General features: G+C 44.4%; 1 protein-coding gene across 1 annotated transcript in view; it reads left to right on the top strand.

Annotated features, from left to right (window-relative positions):
* Positions 1-26126, top strand: part of LOC124038008 (phosphatidylinositol 3-kinase regulatory subunit gamma) — a 296718-nt gene that overhangs the window by 92862 nt on the left and 177730 nt on the right. The window contains exon 5 of the mRNA XM_046353357.1: positions 24893-25024. Coding sequence (XP_046209313.1) covers positions 24893-25024 — 132 coding nt within the window. The remainder of the gene's footprint in view (positions 1-24892; positions 25025-26126) is intronic.

The following is a 26126-nucleotide window of genomic DNA, read 5'->3' as shown; positions in this document are numbered from 1 at the left end:
AGACAAAGGAGATGATTGTGGACTATAGAAAAAGGAGGCCCGAGCACGCCCCATTTCTAATCGAAAGGGGCTGTAGTGGAACAGGTTGGGAGCTTCAAGTTCCTTGGTGTCCACATCACCAGCAAACTATCATGGTCCAAACACATCAAGACAGTCACGAAGAGAGTACGACAAAGCCTATTCCCCCTCCGGAGTCTGAAAAGATTTGGCATGGGTCCTCAGATCCTCAAAAAGTTATTCAGCTACACCATGGAGCGCATCCTGACTGGTTGCATCACTGCCTGGTATGGCAACTGCTCGGCCTCCGACCGCAAGGCACTACAGAGGGTAGTGTGTACGGCCCAGTACATCACTGGGGCCAAGCTTCCTGCCATCCAGGACCTCTATAACTGGCGGTGTCAGAGGAAGGCCCTAAAAATGATCAATGACTTCAGCCACTCTAATCATAGACTTTTCTCTTTGCTACCGCACAGCAAGCGGTGCCGGAATGCCAAGCCTAGGTCCAAAAGGCTTCTTAACAGTTTTTACCACCAAACCATAAGACTCCTGAACAGCTAATCAAATGGCTACCCAGACTATTTGCATTGTCCCCCCCCCTCCTCCCCTTTTACGCTGCTACTCTCTGTTTATTATCTATGCATAGTCACTTTAATTCTACCTACCTCAAATCCCAGTGGACGAGTTCTGCAGTGTGTTGTGAGCATATTCCTCCCAGACAGTTGCTGGCCTGGATGGAGACAAAGCAGAGGAGGAACTTCTCCAGCTGCTGGTTGGCCCGCTCCGTTTACCCATTCGACTGTGGGTGGAATCTAGAGGAGAGACTCACTGTCGCCCCCAACAGGGAGCAGGAGGCTTTCCAATACCGTGCGGCGAACTGGAGCCCACGATCCAAGATAATATCCTGGGGAAGTCTGTGTAGTCAAAATACATGGGTTATCATGAGATCAGCGGTCTACTTCGCTGAGGGCATGTTGGGTAAGACAATGAAATGGGCTGCCTTGGAGAAAAACGATCAACGACCACCAGGATAGTGGTAAGCCCTTGGGATGGAGGTAACCTGGGATAAAGTCTATGGACAGGTGGGACCAGGGCCGACTGGGGATGGGCAGAGGTTGTAGTAACCCAGCCAGTCGCTGTCGTGAGGACTTGCTTTGGGCACAGGTGGAACAGGCCACAACACAGGATCTCACAAAAAATCTAAAATGTACTATTGTGTACCTTAGTAGCGCTTCCCTCCCTCCTCTTTCTACAAAGGATCTCACATCTTCAATCATGTTGGACCACCAGAATTTCCGACCCTCAAGAACTCCAGTGTCCGATTAACCCCTGGATGCCCAGTTAATTTAGAGGAATGTCCCGGTTGTAGTACTCGGGAACACGCTGATCGTGGAACGTTATGTTTGTTAGTGGGACCTCCGCCAGGGTCAGGTTCTCGGGTCTGGGCTTGTCGTACCCTGGTCTCAATACTCCATATAACAGGGGCCACATTGTGGGAGCTGTGGATGGTGGGCTCGGAGTCCCTCTCCTCGTTAGAGACATCATGTTGGCGGGACAGAGCATCTGCTTTCTGATTCTTGGATCCTGGGCGCTAGGCTAGTGTGAAATCGAACTTGCTAAAAAACAGAGCCCATCTAGCCTGGCGAGGGTTCAACCTCTTGGCTTCTTGAATGGAGACCAAGTTGTTATGATCCGTCCAGATCACGAAAGGTTGAGGTTCCCCCTCCAGCCAGTGTCTCCATCCATCAAGGGCCTACTTATCTGCCAAGAGATCCTGGTTGCATTCCCCTGGTGAGAACCGCTTCAAGAGAAAGTCACATGGGTGCAGTTTCTTGTCCTCCTTGTTCCACTGTGAAGGACTGCCCCTGCTCCGGGGTCCGAGGCGTCCACCTCTACCACAGAGGGATGACTAGGATCAGGATGAACAAGGATGGGTCCGGAGGTGAAACGTCCCTTGAGCTCCATGAATGCCCTGTCAGCCTCGGGAGTCCAGCAAAAACAGGTCTGGGACTTGCATGTTAGGACAGTGAGAGGCGCTGCCACCGCACCAAAGTTGCTTATAAAACATAAAAGGTGGGACGGGGCCTGTCGGCGACCGCCTCAAACTTTATGGGGGCCATTTGGATGCCTGCGGTAGAGATAGGATGCTCTCGATTGTGCATCTGTAAAAGTTTGTGAGGGTCTTAGGCACCAAGCCAAATTTCTCCAGCCTCCTGAAGATGAAGAGTTGCTGTTGCGCCGCCTTCAGCACACTGTCTGTGTGGGTCGGCCAATTCATATTGTCAGTGATGTGTACACCGAGGAACTTGAAGCTATTCACCTTCTCCACTGCGGTCAGGTCGATGTGGATGGGGGGTGCTCCCTCTGCTGTTTTCTGAAGTCCCCAATCAGCTCCTTCCTTTTGTTGACGTTGAGGGAGAGGTTATTTTCCTGGCACCACTCTGCCAGGGCCCTCACCGCCTCCCTGTAGGCTGTCTCGTCACTGTTTGTAATCAGGCCTACTACTGTTGTGTAAACTCTGCAAACTTGATGATTGAGTTGGAGGCCTGTGTTGCCACTGAGTGATGGGTGAACAGGGAGAGCAGGAAGGAGCTGAGCATGCACTCTTGTGGGGCCACTGTGTTGAGGACCAGTGAAGTGGAGTTGTTGTTTCGTACCTTCACCACCTGGGAGCGGCCCGTCAGGAAGTTCAGGACCCAGTTGCACAGGGCGGGGTTCAGACCCATGGCACCGAGCTTAATTATGAGTTTGGAGGGTACTATGGTGTTGAAGGCTGAGGTATAGTCAATGAACAGAATGATGGCCACAGAGTGCATGCTAGAGTGTGTGCTTGTGTGTGTGCTTGTGTGTGTGTATACTGTATATACAGTGCCTTGCAAAAGTGTTTTATGACTTTGTTGCATTATAGTCTGTAATTTAAATGGATCTTTATTTGGATTTCATGTAATAGACATGCACAAAATTGTCCAAATTGGTAAAGTGAAATTATTATTATTTTTTTATGTAAAAGTGGTGCGTGCATATGTATTCACCCCCTTTGATATGAAGCACTAAATAAGATCTGGTACATCCAATTACCTTCAGAAGTCACCTAATAAGAAATAAAGTCCACCTGCGTGCAATCTGTGTGTTATATGATCTCAGTATATATACACCTCTTCTGAAAGGCCCCAGAGTCTGCAACACCACTAAGCAAGGGGTACCAAGGACCAAGTAGCTCTCCAAACAGGTCAGGGACAAAGTTGTAGAGAAGTACAGATCAGGGTTGGGTTATAAAAAATATCCGAAACAATAAACAATCAAAAAATCAACCATGAAGCTCAAGGCTATAGTGCCAACAAACAAAAACAACTTCCCACACAGAAAGTAGAGAAAATGGCTACGTATGGTTCCCAATCAGAGACAACAATAGACACCTGTCCCTGTTTGAGAACCATACCCGGCCAAAACATAGAAACACAAATCATAGAAAATGAAACCTAGAATGCCTACCCCAAATCACACCCTGACAAAACCAAATAGAGACATTAAAAGGCTCTCTACGGTCACGGCGTGACAGTACCCCCCCCCCCCCCAAGGTGCGGACTCCGGCCGCAAAACCTAAACCTATAGGGGAGGTTCTGGGTGGACATCCATCCGCGGTGGTGGCTCAGGTGCGGGACGCAGACCCCGCTCCACCACTGGCTCACCCCACTTTGGTGGCACCTCTGGTGCGGGGACACTTGTCGCTGTCCCCGGACTGGGGACCCTCGTAGCGGACTGGAGACCTTCTCTGGAGGCTCCGGACTGGAGACCTTCACTAGATGCTCCAGACTGGAGACCGTCGCTAGAGGCTCCGGACTGGAGGCCGTCGTTGGAGGCTTTGTGCCATGACTCCTCACTGGAGGCTTCGTGCCATGGATCACCACTGGAGGCTTCTTGCCATGGATCATCACTGGAGGCTTCTTGCCATGGATCATCACTGGAGGCTTCGTGCCATGGATCATCACTGGAGGCTTCGTGCCATGGATCATCACTGGAGGCTTTGTGCCATGGATCATCACTGGAGGCTTCTTGCCATGGATCATCACTGGATGCTTCGTGCCATAGTTCAACACTGGTGGCTTCTTGCCATGGATCACTGGAGTGGAGAGACACACAGGAGGCCTGGCTCTGGGAGCAGGCACAGGACTCAACAGGCTGGGGAGACATACAGGAGGCTTAGTTCTTGGCAGAGGCACCGGATACACTGGGCCGTGGAGGCGCACTGGCGGCCTCGAGCGCAGAGCTGGCACAACCTGTTCTGGCTGGATGCCCACTTCCACCCGGCAAATGCGGGACGCTGACACAGAGCACACCGGCCTTTGAATGCTCACTCGAGACACCGCGCGCATCACCCCATAACACAGTGCATGACCAGTCACATGCTCGCCCCGGTAAGCACAGGGAGTTGGCTCAGGTCTGAATCCTGACTCTGCCACACTCCCCGTGTGCCCCAAAAAAACATTTTTTGGAGTGGCCTCCCGGTCTTTAGTGCCAGCCGTGACCCTGTGTAAACCTGGGCCCTATTTCTCGCTGCCTCCACCTTCCTCTCTGCTTCCAGCTGCTCCCACAGCAGGCGATCCTTTCCCGCCAGGTTCTCCTCCCGTGCCCAGGATTCTTTGCCATTTAGGATGTCCTCCTCCCACCACACTGCTTGGTTCGTTTGTGGTGGGAGGTTCTGTCACGGCCTTCGAAAGACCTGGACCAAGGTGTTTGTTTCACAAGAAAAAAATATTTTGCATCTTCAAAGTGGTAGGCATGTTGTGTAAATGAAATTATACAACCCCCCCAAAAAAAATATATTTTATTTCCAGGTTGTAAGGCAACAAAATAGGAAAATGCCAAGGGGGTGAATAATTTGGCAACTAAAAACTAAAAAAAGAAACGTCCTCTCATTGTCAACTGAGTTTATTTTCAGCAAACTTAACCTGTGTAAATATTTGTATGATCATAACAAGATTCAACAACTGAGACAGAAACTGAACAAGTTCCACAGACGTGACTAACAGATATGGAATAACGTGTCCCTGAACAAAGGGGGTGGGGGGGGGTCAAAATCAAAAGTAACAGTCAGCATCTGGTATGGGCACCAGCTGCATTAAGTACTGCAGTGCATCTCCTCCTCATGGACTGCACCATATTTGCCAGTTCTTGCTGTGAGATGTTACCCCACTTTTGCACCAAGGCACCTGCATGTTCAGGGAGGAGCGGGGTGGCCCTAGTCCTCACCCTCCAATCCAAAAGGTCCCAGACATGCTCAATGGGATTGAGATCCGGGCTCGTCGCTGGCCATGGCATAACACTGACATTCCTGTCTTGCAGGAAATCACTCACAGAACGAGCAGTATGGCTGGTGGCATTGTCATGCTAGAGGGTCATTGTCAGGATGAGCCTGCAGGAAGGGTATCACATGAGGGAGGAGGATGTCTTCCCTGTAACGCACAGCATTGAGATTGCCTGCAATGACAGCAAGCTCAGTCCGATGATGCTGTGACACAACGCCCCAGACCATGACGGACCCTCCACCTCAATCCCGCTCCAGAGTACAGGCCTCGGTGTAACACTCATTCCTTTGACGATAAACGTGAATCTGACCATCACCCCTGGTGAGACAAAACTGCGACTCGTCAGTGAAGAACACTTTTTGCCAGTCCTGTCTGGTCCAGCGACGGTGGGTTTGTGCCCATAGGCGACGTTGTTGACGGTTATGTCTGGTGAGGACCTACCTTACAACAGGCCTACAAGCCCTCAGTCCATCCTCTCTCAGCCTATTGCGGACAGTCTGAGCACTGATGGGGGGATTGTGCGTTCCTGGTGTAACTCAGGCAGTTGTTGTTGCCATCCTGTACCTGTCCCGCAGGAGTGATGTTCGGATGTATTGATCCTGTGCAGGTGTTGTTACACATGGTCTGCCACTGCGAGGACAATCAGCTGTCCATCCTGTCTACCTGTAGCGCTGTCTTAGGCGTCTCACAGTACGGACATTGCAATTATTGCCCTGGCCACATCTGCAGTCCTCTTGCCTAAGGCACGTTCATGATGAGCAGGGACCCTGGGCATCTTTCTTTTCGTGTTTTTTAGAGTCAGTAGAAAGGCCTCTTTAGTGTCCTAATTTTTCATAACTGTGACCTTAATTGCCTACCGTCTGTAAGTTGTTGTTGTCTTAACGACCGTTCCACAGTTGCATGTTCATTCATTGTTTATGGTTCAGTGAACAACCATGGGAAACCCTTTACAATGAAGATCTGTGAAGGTATTTTTTTTTTTGTGTGTGTGTGTTGTGTGTGTGTGTGTGTGTGTGTGTGTGTGTGTGTGTGTGTGTGTGTGTGTGTGTGTGTGTGTGTGTGTGTGTGTGTGTGTGTGTGTGTGTGTGTGTGTGTGTGTGTGTGTGTGTGTGTGTGTGTGTGTGTGTGTGTGTGTGTGTGTGTGAAACCTGTCTAGAACCATTACCTCATTGAGCAGACTGCCGATTGGTAAATGGCACGGGCGTTAACATAGTGACAGCTAGATGTTTTTAGCTGTTAGTTCACAGTGTTTGGGAGTAATAAACTACATGTGGCAGGAGCTTGGTGATAGTTGAACTAAATTCAAATCATGGTAGTGTTTTACACTTTTTTCCATTTAGCGGTGTAGCTAACTACTGGAACGTCACACAACTTTTTTTAATATAAAATAAAATATGGGTGAAGTAGGCAAGAATATCAGATCTTCCTAATTCTCACTTGAAACATATTTTTGGTGTTTAATAGGCTAAATTACACATTCTGTTATCATCTGACTCCAGAGTGATCTATTCTTGCAATTTGTAGTCTATGACATTTCAGATTTAGATGTTAGAATTCTTCACAAATCAGTTTGGATGTAGTGAACTACTTTATCAAAGTAGCTTTAGTTAAGTAAAATGGTAGTTTTAGTGTAGCTTAACTTCTTCCAGTGTGAAGTAATTGCTAGTTTGGTAAACTATGATTTCAGAGTAGCATCCCCAACACTGTTGGCTGAGTGATGCCCACGCTCCTTGTTGTTTTAGTTTCACGGTAACAGACCTGGTATATGAATCACGCTGATTACATGCATGCAGTCATCCAGACGCCAACTTCCCTGGCATAGAGTGAGAACAGTTTTGGAGAGGATGACTCACACACACACACACACACACACACACACACACACACACACACACACACACACACACACACACACACACACACACACACACACACACACACACACACACACACACACACACACACACACACACACACACACACACACACACACACACACACACACACTGCAGAACATTTATATGAGACCGCAGCTGAAAAAAACAGGGGAGACTGATGTACTAACACAACTCGCTAATTGCCTAATAGAGGTGAAGTGCATACCTACCGGTACTAATTGCTGATTGCATAGGAGATTAGAAACCACTCCCCCTTCAATACAGCCACTGATTACCAAAACAACAACAATCACAAGTTGCCCTGCCCCTTAATCCTGGTTGATCTCAACAATCAGCTGCAAGTTATGAGCAGTCAGAAGTTCACACACCATGTAGGCTTCTGGGAAGACAGACAGCACTTAAAGTAGATGGCCCTAGCTAGCAAAAAGACAGTACTAGACAAGAACAGATTAAGACATTTTTCCTTATTACTCCTGGAAATAGCAGACACAACCAAGCACGCACACACACACGTACATAGTTACACGTTCAACTCATAGTTTCACACACAGCCAGTCACCTGTATTTTTTATGAATAAACCCTGGGACTGGGATCTGTAGTTTTACCAAATCACCCGAACCGCCTCATCTCCTCTTTGGGCATCTCCATCCTGCCTGGATGATGCCTAGGAACAGAGTCACACCCTCTATGCCCAATGAAGATACAGAGAGCCTACACCCACCCACATCATACCTTCACCCCCTTTCTTCCCACCTTCTCTGCCCTCTTCACCCACTCTTTTGTTATTCACTCATTCATCACCCACTCTTTTGTTATTCACTCATTCATCACTATCCCTTTTTCCCCTCCCTACCTCTGAGACAGGAAATGCTGAGATCAGGAAATCACACATTAAACCACTCCCTCCACTCCTTCCTCTTCTCCTATTGGATTCAGGTGATGTCAAGATGTCTCCCTATCTTTCTCCCTCTCTTTCTCTGTCACCATCTCTCTCTCTTTCTCTTTTTCATTCTCTCTTGCCAGTTGACACTGTGGGACTGTTCTACGTTAGAATCTGTTACCAAATCTCCCAAACCTCCACATCTGCTCTTCGGCTTCTCCACCCTGCCTGGACGATGTCTAGGAACAGAGTCACACCCTCTATGTCCAATGAAGACACGGAGAGCCTACACACACCCACGTCATACCTTCACCCCCTTTCTTCCCACCTTCTCTGCCTCTTCACCCACTCTTTTTTCATTCACTCATTCATCATCATTCCCTTTTCCCCTCCCTACTGTGACAGGACCCATTAAGATCAGGAAAACACAAATTAAACCACTTCTCCCACTCCTTCCTCTTCTCCTATTGGCTTCAGGTGTTGTCACCGTGTGCCGTATGCACTCGTCGATAACCTATCAGAGGCCAGCATTGGTTTTACAGTCGGCCGGGGATTTCTCTCCTAGCTGCTCTTCTGCTGCCTACACTCGTACACAGACCACAGCCTACATTACTGTAGACCATATTACCTACATTACCTAGCTACCGTACGTACGCCTTTTGTTTTATAGCAGTCATTTAACTAAAGCTGCGTGATTAACAGAAAGGGCGCGGTGGTTTGTCACCAAGCGAGCTACGACTTCCTTCCTTTTTTCCTTCTGAGGAAGGAATGCTGTTAAAGCCAGCCCCCCGCGGGAAGGGGATGATGCGATGCCTCTCTCTCAGTGGTATTGTCGATTTTGTTTGCCTATTTGTTCAGCAATATAATTCCTTAGTCAGCCTGGACGGAGACGTGAGAGGCTCTTCTAGTCATTCTCTCCTGTCATTAACTCCTATCAGCCCTAATACATTATTATATTATATTGGAAAGCTGGGCTCTCAGTCCTCACACATTCTAGTGCTGAGCTCAGCTGTCTCCTGTGTTGCTTCCTGAAGATAGAGTACGCAGAGTAGCGCTGTACTGGGGTGGATATTGTATGGGTAGACCATTACCCTCAATAGTGGCATAATTGTGTATCAGGTTGTCCTTTTCCACTCTAAATTCTTCCAGAATCCTATCCTCCCAGTAACACTTTATACACTATGTTCCAATTAGTCTGCTGCAGTTTGTACCTCTGACATTTTGTCCGAAACCTTTCCCCTCTCTCCCCTCCACTTCCACTTGTCCTCTCACACCACTGAGTGGAAGATAGCAGGAGGTGAGAGGACAAGTAAAGGTAAAGCATCCGTCTCTCCCTCTCTCTGGTGATGATGTCACCTCCTAGCAGAGCAGCAGCAGTCCAATGTTCTTGGAGTCAGGCCTCTTATGACAGAGCAGAGAAACACTAAGCGTGGATCATTCTTTCTCAATCTGCCCCTCCATCTATCCATCTCTCATACCCTGTGCTTCCCCTCGGTTTCCCAACATGTCTCCCTCTCTATCTCTATCCCTCTATCTCTACCTCTCCCTCCCTATTCTTTCTCCCTCTATCATCATCTCTGTCTCTCTCCTTCATTCTCTTTTGCCAGTTGGCATTGTGGTGCTGTTCTATGTTTGATGCTGTTCTGACTGTTTATTGTTCTGGTACTGGGGTGCGCTGTGTGTTTTCTGTGTTGGGTGCTCTAGCCTTGTCCTGTCCTGGCTCCAGTCCTCCTCACCCTCAGACCGCACTGTTTAACCCTCAGCACTTCCTTCCTCACCACTGGCCTAGTGTCTACGTGTAGCTGTATACTTGAACAGCAAGGACAGATGGGTAGACAGAGAAGTGAATGAATTCACATTCACGCACACAGGCAGTCACACACACTGACATGCAGGAATGAGACTTGCCGTCTTCACAGATATTTTCCTCTCTGAGAGGGCGTCGATTTTACTGGAAGTGTCCTGTGTTACAGCCAACAGCAGAGTACTGCTTATACAACATACAGTACGGTTAGTGACACTGACAACAGTGCCGGGAACTTAGGGACAGTTACTAGAACCAGGAAACCAGAACCAGGGTTGTGGGGGAAAAAGTTAAGTTGAACGCTTACTTTATTATACCTTGTGAAGCAACTCAAGTCCAAGAAAGACAGTAAAGACACACTTGAATCCTTACATAAAAAACGGGTGTCATCAGTATCAGAAACTCAGAGACCGAAAATCTAAAACAACAGACAGATAGTATTAGGCGTTCCTGCAGATGCAGAAATGCACACTTCTCCATATTGGTACTACGGAGGAGAGAACGGGGTAGACTTGAGATACCAACTCTCAACTTTCAAGGAATATGTCATTGATATGTCATCAATCAGATGCATTCCATCCCTACGGTACATAACAGGGATAATTGCTTAATGGGTTGCGGATTGTCTTCCCTGAAATGTGTTCACTTGTTTATCTTCTGGTCTGGAACATCCAGCTCCTCCACTGTGTTATATCAGAGAAAACCACTGTTGTCCCGGTAAACATTTGGATGACCACCTCTAAATCTGCTCATCTGCCACATCAGTTCCATCCCCTTTGTGTATCCCATGTCGTTTCCACCAAGGTGGATGACTAGGATGTCAGGGATAGACGTATCACAGATGCCGTGCTATCTGAGCCACCAGCTGTGACAGTCAATAATGTACGTAAGTGTCAGGCGTGTGCGTACTTGTGGTGAAGTCAGGTGCAGGGGAGCAGAGAATTGTGAACAGGCACACACTTTATTTTGTCAGGAGAAAGATTACAGACGGACGCAGCAGCGCCAAAACCCTCCAGCCAACAAGGCAAAGTGTAAAGCGCACAAAAACTGTCTCAAAACATCCATGTTTAACAATTCAAAAAAGCTTTGTGAAAATAACACGGAAAATAATGAACGCCTGCCTGGCACGCTACAAAACACGTAACACACAAACAATATCACACAAAGACATGAGGGAGAACAGAGGAATAAATAAATGCAGTGTGATTAGGAAATGTAAACCAGGTGTGTAAAACAAGACAATGCAAATGGATAAATGAATTTATGCACAAAAACATCTGTAATTGAGTAAAGGGAGATGTAGGGAGATGTTTAATGTGTACGGAGTTCACAGAGCCGCCCGATAATTACAAACAAAACAGCGAATGCACGGTCGTTGACAACAAAAAACAACTGATTCATCTACAGAAATGGACGATGCTCTTGCTGGAATCCATGCAACACTTGAAAAGTTTTAATAGGAGACAGGATGCCATCGGATCATCATCTAATTGGCCTTCACATAACTCTTAACCAAAGTTTACTGGATGACAATTTATTTTTAACTATGACAAAATAATTTATAACAGATTTGTTCCAGTATAATATAGGTTCAGCAAATCCCCTTATTGTTTGGGATACCTTTAAATGTACCTTCAGAGGTCATTCATTTTAATATTCATCAATAATAAAAAATCTGTTTCTGGGTAACCTTTTAGGGAGTTTTATTCCTCTGCTGGTAGGGTGACTACAGCTCAAGCTCATTACCATAACGCACAATGCGCAAAAATATTCCTAAAAATATTTAACCTCCACACATTAACAAGTAAAATAGCTCAAATGAAAGATAAAAAAGTTGTTTATCTAGCCAGCAAGTCAGATTTCTAAAATGTTTTACGGCGAAAACATAGCACATATTTATGTCAAACCACCACCGCAGACATAGCTCATTAGCATAGCCAAGTAGGAAAAAATATGCAATCAACAAACGCAGGATTAAAAGAAAAATAATTTCACTAACCTTTTGAAATCTTCATCAGATGACAGTAATATAACATGTTACACAGTACATTCATTTTTTTTCAATAATATGCTATATATATCCATAAATCTCTGTTTACAATGATGCATCGTTCAAAAAATGCTACCTAAATGTGCTGAGAAATGACGATAGCCCCGGCAGATAACGTCAGCTAACAAGGAATACACATCATAAACTTTGACTAAATATGCATGTTTTACATATGTATAGCAAGATACACTTCTTCTAAATGCAATTGCATTGTTACATTTAATTTTAACGTTACATTTTGCGTTCACTAGACTATAATATGGAGTCGGCGCTCCCACAGTAGCATAATGACTCCTCTATCTCCTCTATGACTCCTCTATCTCGTGAGCACGCGATTCACACACTGACAAGCCCCATAGAAGGCAGCCTTCACGCTGAACACGTAGAAACTGTTCCCAGAGCGGTAGCCTTTTGGGAAGGGCGTTAAATATGACGTCAAAGCAGAGGCAACTTTTTCCATTACAAGAGAGATTTTGGGAGAATGCATGCCCTGACACTTCTGTTTTACATAGAGACAAAATTTAAACGGATTTAGAATTGTTAGAGTGTTTTCTATTCGATAATATTTTTAATATGCGAATATTAGCAACTTTTGAAAAAAATGTATCCTGTTTTATATGGGTACCCAAATCCTCCAGAAGGGGCAGTAAACCGTGGTATCCTGAACAGGCTAAAGAGTCAAGACTAACAAGGGAAAAACATTAACTAATAGTACAGGTAAAACAAAAAGAACTGGAGGAACTTATTCAAGAACAATCTAATGTCATCTATTACAAAAATGAAGCAAACTGCATGGAATATGGAGAAAAAAACTCCAGAACGGGAACGGGTCTCCTTCCTGAGCAGTATGTTGGTTGTGTGGACCCATGGTGTTATACTTGCGTACTATTGTTTGTACAGATGAACGTGGTACCTTCAGGCGTTTGGAAATTGCTCCCAAGGATGAACCAGACTTGTGGAGGTTTTTTCTGAGGTCTTTGCTGATTCCTTTTGATTTTCCCATAATGTCAGGCAAAGAGGCATTAAAGTAGATGTCCTAACCAACTTGCCAAAACTATAGTTTGTTAAAAAGAAATTTGTAGAGTGGTTGAAAATTAGTTTTAATGGCTCCAACATAAGAAGTGACTTCAACTGTATCGGTCAAGCTTTTTTGATATATTCAAAGCTCCATTGCTAGATTGTTTTATCTACTCCTATAGAAATGGTAGTCTGTCAGGTACTCAGCAGGAAGGTCTGATTTCTCTATTATTAAAACAAGACCCAGATGGCAAATATAAAGACCCAGTCTATCTAAAAGAATGGAGGTCTCTTACACTTCAATGTTGTGATGCAATGCATTCAGAATTAAAAAATGTTTTTACCAGAGATTGTTCATCCTGATCAGGCAGATTTTTTAAATGGACGATACATTGGAGATAGTATACGATAACTATTAGAAATTATGAAACACATAAGAAGCCAGTCCTGGTATTTATAGTGGATTTTGAAAAGTCCTTTGATAAAGTAAGACTGGATTTTATTTATAAATGCCTGGATTTTTTAAATTTCGGTGATGCTCTTATAAAATGGGTAAAAGTAATGTATAGCAACCCCAGGTGTAAAATAGTAAATAGCGACTACTTCTCAGAGAGTTTTGAATTGTCAAGAGGAGTTAAACAAGGGTGTCCACTGTCACCATATCTATTCGTATTGGCCATCAAAATGCTAGCTATTAAAATCAGATCCAAAACATTGGAAAAATTGCCCTGAATAACTCCTTAGTCATATCTCAGTTTACACACTTACTTATGGCGCTCCCTACTCCTGATTTATACTTTTTAAAATCATATTAGTAAAAATATTTCCCTTTATCTTGGCCATTAAATCAGACAACATAAAGCGTGCCTATCTACAGGTATATAATGAATATGAATTGGGTGGCTTTAGATTATTAAATATTAAAGCACTAAACCTCTCTCTAAAAGCTTCAATTATTCAAAAGTTGTACTTGATCCCTAAATGTTTCTCAAGTAGATTACTACGAAAAGCTCAAAATTGCCTTTTTGCCTTTGTGCAGATTGCCATGTCTCATTTTCGATTAATTGAAAATATCTCTATTTTTCAAAAAAGGATTGCAGAGTTGGCTACAACTTACATTCATCCTCCTGAAAAGATAGAATAAATATTGCAACAGATATTATGGCTGATCTCAAATGTGCTGGTTGATAAAATTCCTGTATTTATGGGAAAGATGTTTGAAAATGATATTTTGTTCTTAAATGATATTGTAAATTGGAATGGTAGAGTTATGTATTTCATGGAGTTATCAGAAATGTACAGGAAGGTCTGCTCAATCCAAGAGTACAACCAATTGATTACAGCAGTACCCCAAAAATGGAGGAGGCAGGTGGCAGCGGAAGGAGGTAGGGAACTTTGGTGAGCGAGTTCATTAGAACGTGCGTTGAAGATGTCGTTCCCATAGCAACGATTAAAACATTCCCAAACCAGAAACCGTGGATTGATGGCAGCATCCACGTGAAACTGAAAGCGCGAACCACTGCTTTTCCAGAGTGGACGTCTCGTGCCACCTTGAGCCGAGCCTCCAGAACCTTTAATAACCCACCTTGCTGCCGCTGCCTTCTAGACGAACGAGCCGTAGCGCTAACTCCACGCAGTGGTTAAGGATGAGATTCTCTCCCGGGAGGTTCCTTCAGATGTGGACTCAGGGCAAGGTGACCGGAAACATGACCGAATACAAACAGTGTAGCTATTCCCTCCGCAAGGCAATCAAACCAGCTAAGCATCAATATAGAGACAAAGTAGAATCGCAATTCAACGGCTCAGACACAAGAGGTATGTGGCAGGGTCTACAGTCAATCACGGATTACAAAAAGAAAACCAGCCCAGTCACGGACCAGGATGCCTTGCTCCCAGGCAGACTAAATAACTTTTTTGCCCGTTTTGAGGACAATACAGTGCCACTGACATGGCCCGCAACCAAAACATGCGGACTCTCCTTCACTGCAGCCGAGGTGAGTAAAACATTTAAACGTGTTAACCCTCGCAAGGCTGCAGGCCCAGACGGCTTCCCCAGCCGCGCCCTCAGAGCATGCGCAGACCAAATAACTTTTTTGCCCGCTTTGAGGACAATACAGTGCCACTGACACGGCCTGCAATGAAAACATGCGGCCTCTCCTTCACTGCAGCCGAGGTGAGTAAAACATTTAAACGTGTTAACCCTCGCAAGGCTGCAGGCCCAGACGGCATCCCCAGCCGCGCCCTCAGAGCATGCGCAGACCAGCTGGCCGGTGTGTTTACGGACATATTCAATCAATCCCTATCCCAGTCTGCTGTTCCCACATGATTCAAGAGGGCCACCATTGTTCCTGTTCCCAAGAAAGCTAAGGTAACTGAGCTAAACGACTTCCGCCCCGTAACACTCACTTCCGTCATCATGAAGTGCTTTGAGAGACTAGTCAAGGCCCTGGGTCTCGACCCCGCCCTGTGCAACTGGGTACTGGACTTCCTGACGGGCCGCCCCCAGGTGGTGAGGGTAGGCAACAACATCTCCACCCCGCTGATCCTCAACACTGGGTCCCCACAAGGGTGCGTTCTGAGCCCTCTCCTGTACTCCCTGTTCACCCACGACTGCGTGGCCACGCACGCCACCAACTCAATCATCAAGTTTTCGGACGACACAATAGTGGTAGGCTTGATTACCAGGATGTCTGTTACAACTCTCTGTTTCTGTTAAACCGTGGATTGATGGCATTCCACAACGATTAAAACTGAAACCGTGGATTGCAGGCAAGGTGACCGGAAACATGACCGAATACAAACAGTGTAGCTATTCCTCCGAGGCAATCAAACCAGCTAAGCATCAATATAGAGACAAAGTAGAATCGCTCACGACGAGACGGCCAACAGGAAGGAGGTGAGGGCCATCGGAATGTGGTTTCAAGGACATAACCTCACACTCAACGTCAACAAAACTAAGGAGATGATTGTGGACTTCCGGAAACAGCAGAGGAAACACCCCCCTATCCACATCGAAGGAACAGTAGTGGAGAGGGTAGTACTTTTTAAGTTCCTCGGTGTACACATCACAGACAAACTGAATTGGTCCACCCACACAGACAGCATCGTGAAAAAGGCGCAGCAGCGCCTCTTCAACCTCAGGAGGCTGAAGAAATTCGGCTTGTCACCGAAAGCACTCAAACTTCTACAGATGCACAATCGAGAGCATCCTGTCGGGCTGTATCACCGCCTGGTACGGCAACTGCTCCACCCACAACCGTAAGGCTCTCCAGAGGGTAGTGAGGTCTGCACAACGCATCACCGGGGGCAAACTACCTGCCTTCCAGGACACCTACAACACCTGATGTCACAGGAAGGCCATAAAGATCATCAAGGACAACAACCACCCGAGCCACTGCCTGTTCACCCCGCTATCGTCCAGAAGGCGAGGTCAGTACAGGTGCATCAAAGCTGGGACCGAGAAACTGAAAAACAGCTTCTATCTCAAGGCCATCAGACTGTTAAACAGCCACCACTAACATTGAGTGGCTGCTGCCAACACACTGACTCAACTCCAGCCACTTTAATAATGGGAATTGATGTAAAATATATCACTAGCCACTTTAAACAATGCTACTTAATATAATGTTTACATACCCTACATTATTCATCTCATATGTCTACGTATATACTGTACTCTATATCATCTACTGCATCTTTATGTAATACATGTATCACTAGCCACTTTAAACTATGCCACTTTGTTTACATACTCATCTCATATGTATATACTGTACTCGATAACATCTACAGCCTATGCCGTTCTGTACCATCACTCATTCATATATCTTTATGTACATATTCTTTATCCCTTTACACTTGTGTGTATAAGGTAGTAGTTTAGGAATTGTTAGTAAGATTACTCGTTACTTATTACTGCATTGTCGGAACTAGAAGCACAAGCATTTCGCTACACTCGCATTAACATCTGCTAACCATGTGTATGTGACAAATAACATTTGATTTGATTGTTTGATTTGAACTGGTCTGTCTGCCCAATATAAACTGGCGGTGGAATAAAAATAGCATAAATAGGAAAGTATACCAGTTTCATTTGAGGACCAGGATCTTGACAGCTGTGCCATACACATTGCAAAATAGTTGGGAAGAGATTTTTTGATGGACCGATTCCATGAGTTAATATATAAAACGACTCAAGATTCAAGACTTTATACTTTTCAGCAAAAAATATTATATAGAACTCTTGCCACCAACAAAATGTTGAATATTTGGGGCATACAATCATCGAAGCTCTGCAGATTTTGTTGTGAGCATACAGAATCAATAGACCATTTATTTTGGTATTGCCCTCAGGTAGCCTGTTTCTCGTCTCAGGTTCAGGAATGGCTGAAAATGCATAACATTGATCTAAAATTGTCCCTAGAAATAGTACTGTTGGGAGATCTGGAGATACCGTCTCAGTCAATTACTATTCTGCTAATACTCTTCTAAAAGTACGTATTTATCTATTTATCAACTCACAATCTGTTGATTCTATTCGATAACATAGATTGAAATTGTATGTTAAACATCACAGCATAGTTGAAAGATATATGGTGCGTAAAAATCCGAAAAGGGTGGCCAGCAGAGATAGGTGGGATGGGCTGAAGGAAGCTGAGGGTTGGGGTGTGGAATTGAAGACAAGTGGGAGTGGAGTTGCTGGGCAGGGGATAGAATGATAGTCAAAGATAAAAGTATAAAAAATCAAGTCAAAATAAAACATTATGTAAAGTATGTTTGAATGACACTGAGGGGCAATGTTTTTACAGCTAATGCTGGTTTGCCTGAGACTGATGCCGTGCAGGTGTTTGTACACGTGCATATCCACACACACTCATTCAAATGCACACAGGCGCACATATACGGACACACACACACACACATGTAAATAGTGCCATACATGCACTAAAACATATTCAGTTGGCCTTGCTGTTATGATTTTTGTTGGCCCTGCTGTTATGATTTTTGTTGGCCTTGCTGTTATGATTTTTGTTGGCCTTGCTGTTATGATTTTTGTTGGCCTTGCTGTTATGATTTTTGTTGGCCTTGCTGTTATGATTTTTGTTGGCCTTGCTGTTATGATTTTTGTTGGCCTTGCAGTTATGATTTTTGTTGGCCTTGCTGTTATGATTTTTGTTGGCCTTGCTTTTATGATTTCTGTTGGCTTTGCTTTTATGATTTCTGTTGGCCTTGCTTTTATGATTTTTGTTGGCCTTGCTTTTATGATTTTTGTTGGCCTTGATGTCTTTTGTTTTTTTCATTGTTGTTTTGTTTTCCTTTGTCTTTCTTTTTTTCCCTCTTTTTTTGATGTCCCTGGTATTTGGGGGGGAGGCTCTCCTAGAAGAGATCCAGCTCAGTAAAGCCTCAACCATAAATGGTCCGCAACGATGAATGTGAATTAATGAGGAGGCGGAACACACCTCAATTCAAACTGTTTTTATAAAATACAGTTTGAAAATGTGAAAATAATTTGAAATTGACATGTTGAAACATAGATAGTTAGCAGGCAGTGCGTGATAACTGTCCTGCTGCATAATAATCCCATTTTGGAACAGTGAGTGCATTCTGACATCACGTGCATAAACAACTCACACTGGGCGACTGTTAGAGATATTTGGAACTCACCTGTGAAAAGGTTAAACCGCATGAAATGACCAGCTGGATAGCCCATCACACAGCTGGCTGCCTGCGACCTTTACGTTTGTGGGTCAGGGTGAAGGCTTTGGATCCTGTTCGGTCAGTCTCATTTAAAGAGAACACAATCCAACCACCTTAACCTTTACAGCAGTCTGAGACTCTCAGGTCACCTAGGGTTACATAGGCTTCACTGGAGATCACACTGGAGATCACACAGCTAATCCTGTCGCAAGGTAGGGAGATCATTCAAGATTGACGTCTAAATTGGATGTCTATCCATGTCCTGAGGCAACAGTGAGGGCTGTACTAGTCTTGGGTTTTGCTAGGGCGTTGTGGACGGGGATGACTTAGGACCCATGACTCAGGATCAGAAGGTTGCGTAGTTTGATCCCAGTTGTGGACACATGTTATATTTTTGTTTTTGTTTTAACCCAACCTAAACATTAACCATTAACTTAACCATTCAGAATGAGTGCCTGAACTTAACCCTTAACTTTGAAATGTGAAGTTGTGGAGAACGTGGACGAGCATCTAATTCCACAGTGAGACTGTGAGAACCTGTTTCACGAGGACCTATACCTATACTATCATGTGACCCTACATGAAAAACCTCTCGCCCTCTCACCCGTGAAACCTTTCCCTCCCGAGGCTCGACTGATCATCACTTGCACGTAGTACACACAGAAATCCACACAAACACATACAGTGTGGCCAAAAAGTATTTAGTCAGGCACCAATTGTGCAAGTTCTCCTACTTAAAAAGATGAGAGAGGCCTGTAATTTTCATCATAGGTACACTTCAACTTTGACAGACAAAATGAGAAAAAGAAATCCAGAAAATCACATTGTAGGATTTATTATGAATTTATTTGCAAATTATGGTGGATAATAAGTATTTGGTCAATAACAAAAGTTTATCTCAATACTTTGTTATATACCCTTTGTTGGCAATGATAGAGGTCAAATGTTTTCTGTAAGTCTTCACTGTCACGACTTCCGCCGATGTTGGCTGCCCTACCTGTTCGGGTGGTGCTCGGCGGTCGTCGTCACCGTCCTACTAGCCGCTACCGATCCCTTTTTCGTTTGTCTGTTGGTTTTGTCTTATTAGTTTCACCTGTGTGTATTTTAGTTTAATTAGCTTCCCTATATGTAGTAGTTTGTCCCGCCCTTGTTTTGTGCGGGATTGTATTTTGTTACTCTGTTGGATGTGGTTTTCATGTGTGTATTCTCCGGACTGTTTGGTCCTGTGTTTGGGCTGGTCTGTTCTATGCGCCCTGTATGTTGGCGTGACCGTTTTTTGGCCGGAGAATAAATCACGATTTACTGAACCCTGCTCTCTGCGCCTGATTCCAACCCACCACTCCTAGTATCCCGTGACATTCACAAGGTTTTCACACACTGTTGCTGGTATTTTGGCCCATTCCTCCATGCAGATCTCCTCTTGAGCAGTGATGTTTTGGGGCTGTTGCTGGGCAACACAGACTTTCAACTCCCTCCAAAGATGTTCTATAGGGTTGAGATCTGGAGACTGGCTAGGCCACTCCAGGACCTTGAAATGCTTCTTACGAAGCCACTCCTTCGTTGCCCGGTCGGTGTGTTTGGGATCATTGTCATGCTGAAAGACCCAGCCACGTTTCATCTTCAATGCCCTTGCTGATGGAAGGAGGTTTTCACTCAAAATCTCACGATGCATGGCCCCATTCATTCTTTCCTTTACACGGATCAGTCTTCCTGGTCCCTTTGCAGAAAAACATCTCCAACGCATGATGTTTCCACCCCCATGCTTCACAGTAGGCATGGTGTTCTTTGGATGCAACTAAGCATTCTTTGTCCTCCAAACACAACGAGTTGAGTTTTTATCAAAAAGTTCTATTTTGTTTTCATCTGACCATATGACATTCTCCCAATCTTCTTCTGGATCATCCAAATGCTCTCTAGCAAACTTCAGACGGGCCTGGACATGTACTGGCTTAAGCAGGGGGACACGTCTGGCACTGTAGGATTTGAGTCCATGGCGGTGTAGTGTGTTACTGATGGTAGGCTTTGCTACTTTGGTCCCAGCTCTCTGCAGGTCATTCACTAGGTCCCCCCGTGTGGTTCTGGGATTTTTGCTCACCGTTCTTGTGATCATTTTTACCCCCCCCACTTGCACAATTGGTGGCTGACTAAATACTTTTTTGCCCCACTCTATATTTATATATATATATATATATATATATATATATATATATATATATATATATATATATATATACACATATGAACACACAAGTATGTTTGCACACACACCCACCACCTTCCCCCAACCCAATGTTACCAGGAGCTGGTGACTAGCTAGGTTATCATCAATGCTTTGTTTTAAGAATGGCCCTGTATAACAGTGCATATCAAATCAAATAAAGGTTTTGTCACTTGCGCCGAATACAACGGGTACCGTGAAATGCCCTTAAACAACAATGCAGTTTTAAGAAAATATTTACTAAATAAACTTGAAAAAGTAACACAATGTTAAAAAGTACCACAATAAAATAACAATGATGAGACACTACACAGGGGGTACCGGTACCGAGTCAATGTGCAGGGGTACAGGTTTTTCGATGTATTTTGTACATGTAGGTAATTTGTACGTGTAGGGGGGTGTCAATGCAAATAGTCTGGGTGGCCTTTGATTAATTGTTCAGCAGTTTTATGGCTTGGGGGTAGAAGCTGTTAAGGAGCCTTTTGGGCCTTTGACTTGGCGCTCTGGTCCTCCTTTCCGTGCGGTAGCAGAGAGAACAGTCTATGACTTGGGTGACTGGAGTCACTATCACTGTGAACTTAAGGTGGATCAATAGTAGAGGGCAGACCCATATTGGGCTGGTGGCAGGATTTGACACTTGATTCAATCGTCATGGCGCCTGTGTACAGTGTGTGTTTGTGTGAGGAGGAGAGTCAAGCCTGATTGATGAGCTAAAAGAGTGTGTTAGCGATGGGGAGGCTGAAAGCTGAGCATCGATATGAGGCCTGGAGAAATACCTACTTGGTATGGATTTGTTTGTTCAGAGGCTAGCAGACCTCCTTTGGGACGATGCTTAGAAAAATAACCCCAAAAATGTCAATAGATCAGATGGACAGCTGGAGAAATAATCAGAGATGTATAGTAATAGTTGATCATAGCTGTGTGAGTGAGTGAGTGAGTGAGTGAGTGAGTGAGTGAGTGAGTGAGTGAGTGAGTGAGTGAGTGAGTGAGTGAGTGAGTGAGTGAGTGAGTGAGTGAGTGGCTGAGTGACTGAGGGGGAGGGGGTCATCGTGTGTATGTTTGTCTTCGTGTGGGTGTGTTTGTGGGTGTGTGTACAGCAAGGGAGTGGTCCTTGTTGAAATGTTTGTTGTTAAATGCTAAGCCTGTCAAACATATACAACACACCTAGTTTATCTGTCTTCTACATAATGTATCGGGGGTTTTAAGGTAGAAATCTGTTTGTGTGTGGGAGATGGATAGTGACGATGATGATGATGATGATACACACTAGTGGCACTGAGGTCAATGTCATTTCAATTCCACTCAACTCTGGGATTGGATTAGGAATGAAGTCGGAATTGAAAAACGGCCATAGTTATTGTCACCCTTGATAAAGTTGAACAAAACAGACTGTATAAAAGAAATAATACCAGTATTGAGTTATATTGTATGATCAACATTTTTTTTTACGTTATTTTTTTATAATAATAAAAAAAAATAGATGTTGTTTAACAAATATATGATTTATTATTTATTTTATACAGTCTTTTTTGCTCATCTTTATCAAGGATGGCAATAATTATGGACCCCATTGTACATTCCTGGGGTGGCAGGTAGCCTAGTGGTTAGAGCGTTGGGCCAGTAACCAAAAGGTTGCTAGATTGAATCCCTGAGCTGACAAGGTAAAAATGTGTCGTTCTGCCCCTGAACAAGGCAGTTAACCCACCGTTCATAGGACGTTGTTGTAAATAAGAATTTGTTCTTAACTGACTTGCCTAGTTAAACAAGGTAAAATATATAATGAAAACATTATAAAGGCCTATGGAATTGACCCCAAATTCTGACACGCACACCCCAACCAAGATTAGAAAAGAGACTAATCTGTCCTCTCTTTCGCACGCAAACACTCAGCCAGACAGCCACACCCCCTCCCAACTCCCTCTGTTCGACACAGGCAACTTAAATGGAAGACCAAAATTCTGTCTGCCTAAAGTTCACCTCATCCATCCAGGGCCAGGGGGGGGGGGTCAGTCCTTGTCAGTTTTCTACGACTGTCACACATGATCTGGGTGGAGTTGGCCTGGTGTGCCCCTGCCCTGGCCCTGCTGAAGTGTTGGGAAGCTAATCCTTTCTTGAGTGGATTAAACAGTGACGTTTGTGACACCACATCTCCACTCTGAGAGCTGGCAGGTATTCGGAGAGAGGGGTGTGAAGAAGAGAAGGGATAGGGGGGAATTGGAAGAGAGCGGAGAAGAGATAGCCTTCTCACTTGGATTCTCTAGGCCCAATAGAGCAGAGAGTAAGTGGTAGCCAAGAGAGAGGGAGAGAGAGAGAGAAGGAACGAGACAAAAACAAAGGGAGGTAGCAAGATATAAAGGAAGAGAGAAATTCCGGGAATGCAAAAGGCAGAGAATGATCCAGGCCCTCAGGACTCTATTTTCAGCTGGCGTTAATCCAATCCAATTGTCAAGCGCACACTAATTTGCAATATCTACCTGTTAAAGCCGGTGCTTCTTCGATTTTCAATCCCAGGATTGGTAATTTACAGGTTTTATATGAGCTCTTATAGTAGGCTACCCTTACCCTACTATAACAACATCTGGTTCAACAGCAATGTGTCTGGTGTCTTTCTTATCCTGCCATGCATTAGCCAAGGAGCCTACCCATAAAAGGTTTCTAAATGGTCTACTCGTTTACTGTTGCTATCACTTGTTACTGTAGCCTATGCTATTTAATAAACTGTAGTATCAATCCACAGTGGATGAGAATATTCCGTGCCCCCTGGCGAACATAAGACACGCATGTAGTATTAAGCAATTGAACACCTTGATTGGCCAGTGAGTGGCCAACTTGTTTATTAATCCAAACCCATCTCTTTCAAACTACCGCCAGCTATTGCTTTCATAATAATGGGGAGTGAGAGGGAAATGATGTGGGGATTTCTTGGTCCCAATCCCCTGTAGTCTGACTGGGCAACAGTGGTGTAATGATGCTGGTTGAGGTCCCCAGAGCCTGTTCATTAGCTGTGATTAAACTGCCTCCCAGTCTTCATCCTGTCCTCATCCTCACAGTAGAGCCACTACTGTCAGCCATGAGAGGGCTGTCCTCATCCTGTCCTAATCCTCACAGAGAGTTACTACTGTCAGTCAAACACAGTCAACCCCAGCATAGAAAAACAGTTAACCACAGGTTGACTGTCACTAGCGTGTGCCAAGGAAACATACATCCTTCTGTCCTCTGTCACTGAACACAGTGAAAATTAATATAATGTCTTGCCCTCTGTACGACTTTTCCACATGGAGGGGCAGGATCAGTGACTCCACAACACACCCACACACAAGCTACAGAACTGTTCTTGAATTATCATATTGTGTTGGAAGGGGGTCAGAAAGAGGTCACAGTGATATAAATTTACTTCTGGTTTAGTGGACCGTCATGATTGGAAAGTTTATTTGACAATTAGTTTTAGAGAAATCAATGCTTGTCCTCCAGTGTGTCACGGCTTGTCCTCCCCTAATGCAATGAACCTGATCACCCAGAACACACACACACACACACACACACACACACACACACACACACACACACACACACACACACACACACACACACACACACACACACACACACACACACACACACACACACACACACACACACACACACACACACACACACACACACACACACAAATATGATCTCTGTGACTGTTTTGTCTACATCCCGCTGGTTTAGGGCATTCTTTCTCTGTATGTAGTACATCCGGTAGGTTCTTTCTGTTTCACTCCTTTGACTCATTTCACTACAGCTCAGAATGCCATCCAGTGTCAGGCTGCTGCTGTACCAACACTTCTGTCTGTCTCCACTAGTACAGCTGAAAACATGAGCTGCCAGTCACACCTCATTGTTTTGTGTTCTCTTGTAAATTACATAGGATTGCAGAACTTGTGATTCTTAACACAAGTCTCTTTCTCGTACCTCTCGTACTCTCTTCCTCCCTCTCGTACTCTCTTCCGCCCTCGTATTCTCCCTCCCTCCCTCTCAGACCCAGTCTCAGTGGATGTGGACCAGTATGAAGTGGCAGTGTTGTCTGATACTCTGAGGGGTTTCCTCCAGGACCTGCCCTCCCCCATCATCCCAGCTGTGGTCTACAGTGAACTGGTCTACACTGCCCAAGGTACAGTAACAGTACACTCACAATGGTAATGATTAACTAACATCAAACATCACAGTCCATAATCAGCTAGGACATATGGATACGACATAGATACGGTTTGCACAGACTTATTGCGGCTAGCCCATCACAGAGTTCTGCTGTCACTTGAAAGAAGGTTAAGTTAATTTTAACCCAGGATTAAAGGGATACTCTGGGAATGAGGTCCTTCATCTACTTCACCAGAGTTAGATGAACTTGTGGATACTATTTGTATGTCTCTGTGTCCAGTATGAAGGAGGTTAGAGCTATTGTCGTGAGCCAATGCTAACTAGCATTAGCGCAATGACTGGCAGACTATGGCTATCTGCAAGAATGCTAGAAGATGTTAGCATATACCCATATACTTCCAGTCATTATGCTAACACTAGTTATGTTAGTTATGTTATGCTAGAGACATAACAATGGTATCCACAAGTTCATCTGACTCTGGGGAAGTAGATAAATGTCAAAATCCAAAAGTGTCCCTTTAACACTAGAACCGTCTGGTCTTTCTGCCTATAAGTATCCGCTAGAGAACGTTGCCTGGCGTCCCCTTTAGCATAACATATGCATCAGATGCATACCAACCCGCAAATGCAGCAAACATAAAGCACCAATTCTTGATAAATAGTGCATAAACTATTATAAAGGATTAATTGTATGAAGAAATATTAGTGGAAATATACACATAAAAAGAAAATATACAATAGTAAAGGATACGTTTTGTGTAGTTCTACAACGTCCTAGAAAGAATGTAGGCCTATAGGCTATTTTCATTTCTCTTACAATAAAAACATTTGTGTAATCTATTTGATCAACTTTATTTGTAGATTCGATTCGTAATAGAGTTATAGTAATTAATAAAGTCCAGTTACAGCTTCTTTTGACAAAGTTGAAACTAAAATGATTAGAAATGATATAACCAGCCAGGTGCACAGGTGAAATGATCTGCTATATTCCTAAACAACAGCATGAACAATTGTAAAGGATGAATTGCATAAATAAATAGTATATTTTAATTTGAAGTTTATTATGTTACTACATTTTTGCTTAGTAGCCAGAGCAATGCTGCCGCACGGACAGC

This window comes from Oncorhynchus gorbuscha, linkage group LG06 (assembly GCF_021184085.1).
Source record: "Oncorhynchus gorbuscha isolate QuinsamMale2020 ecotype Even-year linkage group LG06, OgorEven_v1.0, whole genome shotgun sequence".
NCBI lineage: Eukaryota > Metazoa > Chordata > Actinopteri > Salmoniformes > Salmonidae > Oncorhynchus > Oncorhynchus gorbuscha.
Note: the sequence above shows the minus strand (reverse complement) of the source record. Positions and strands in the feature narration are given on the sequence as shown.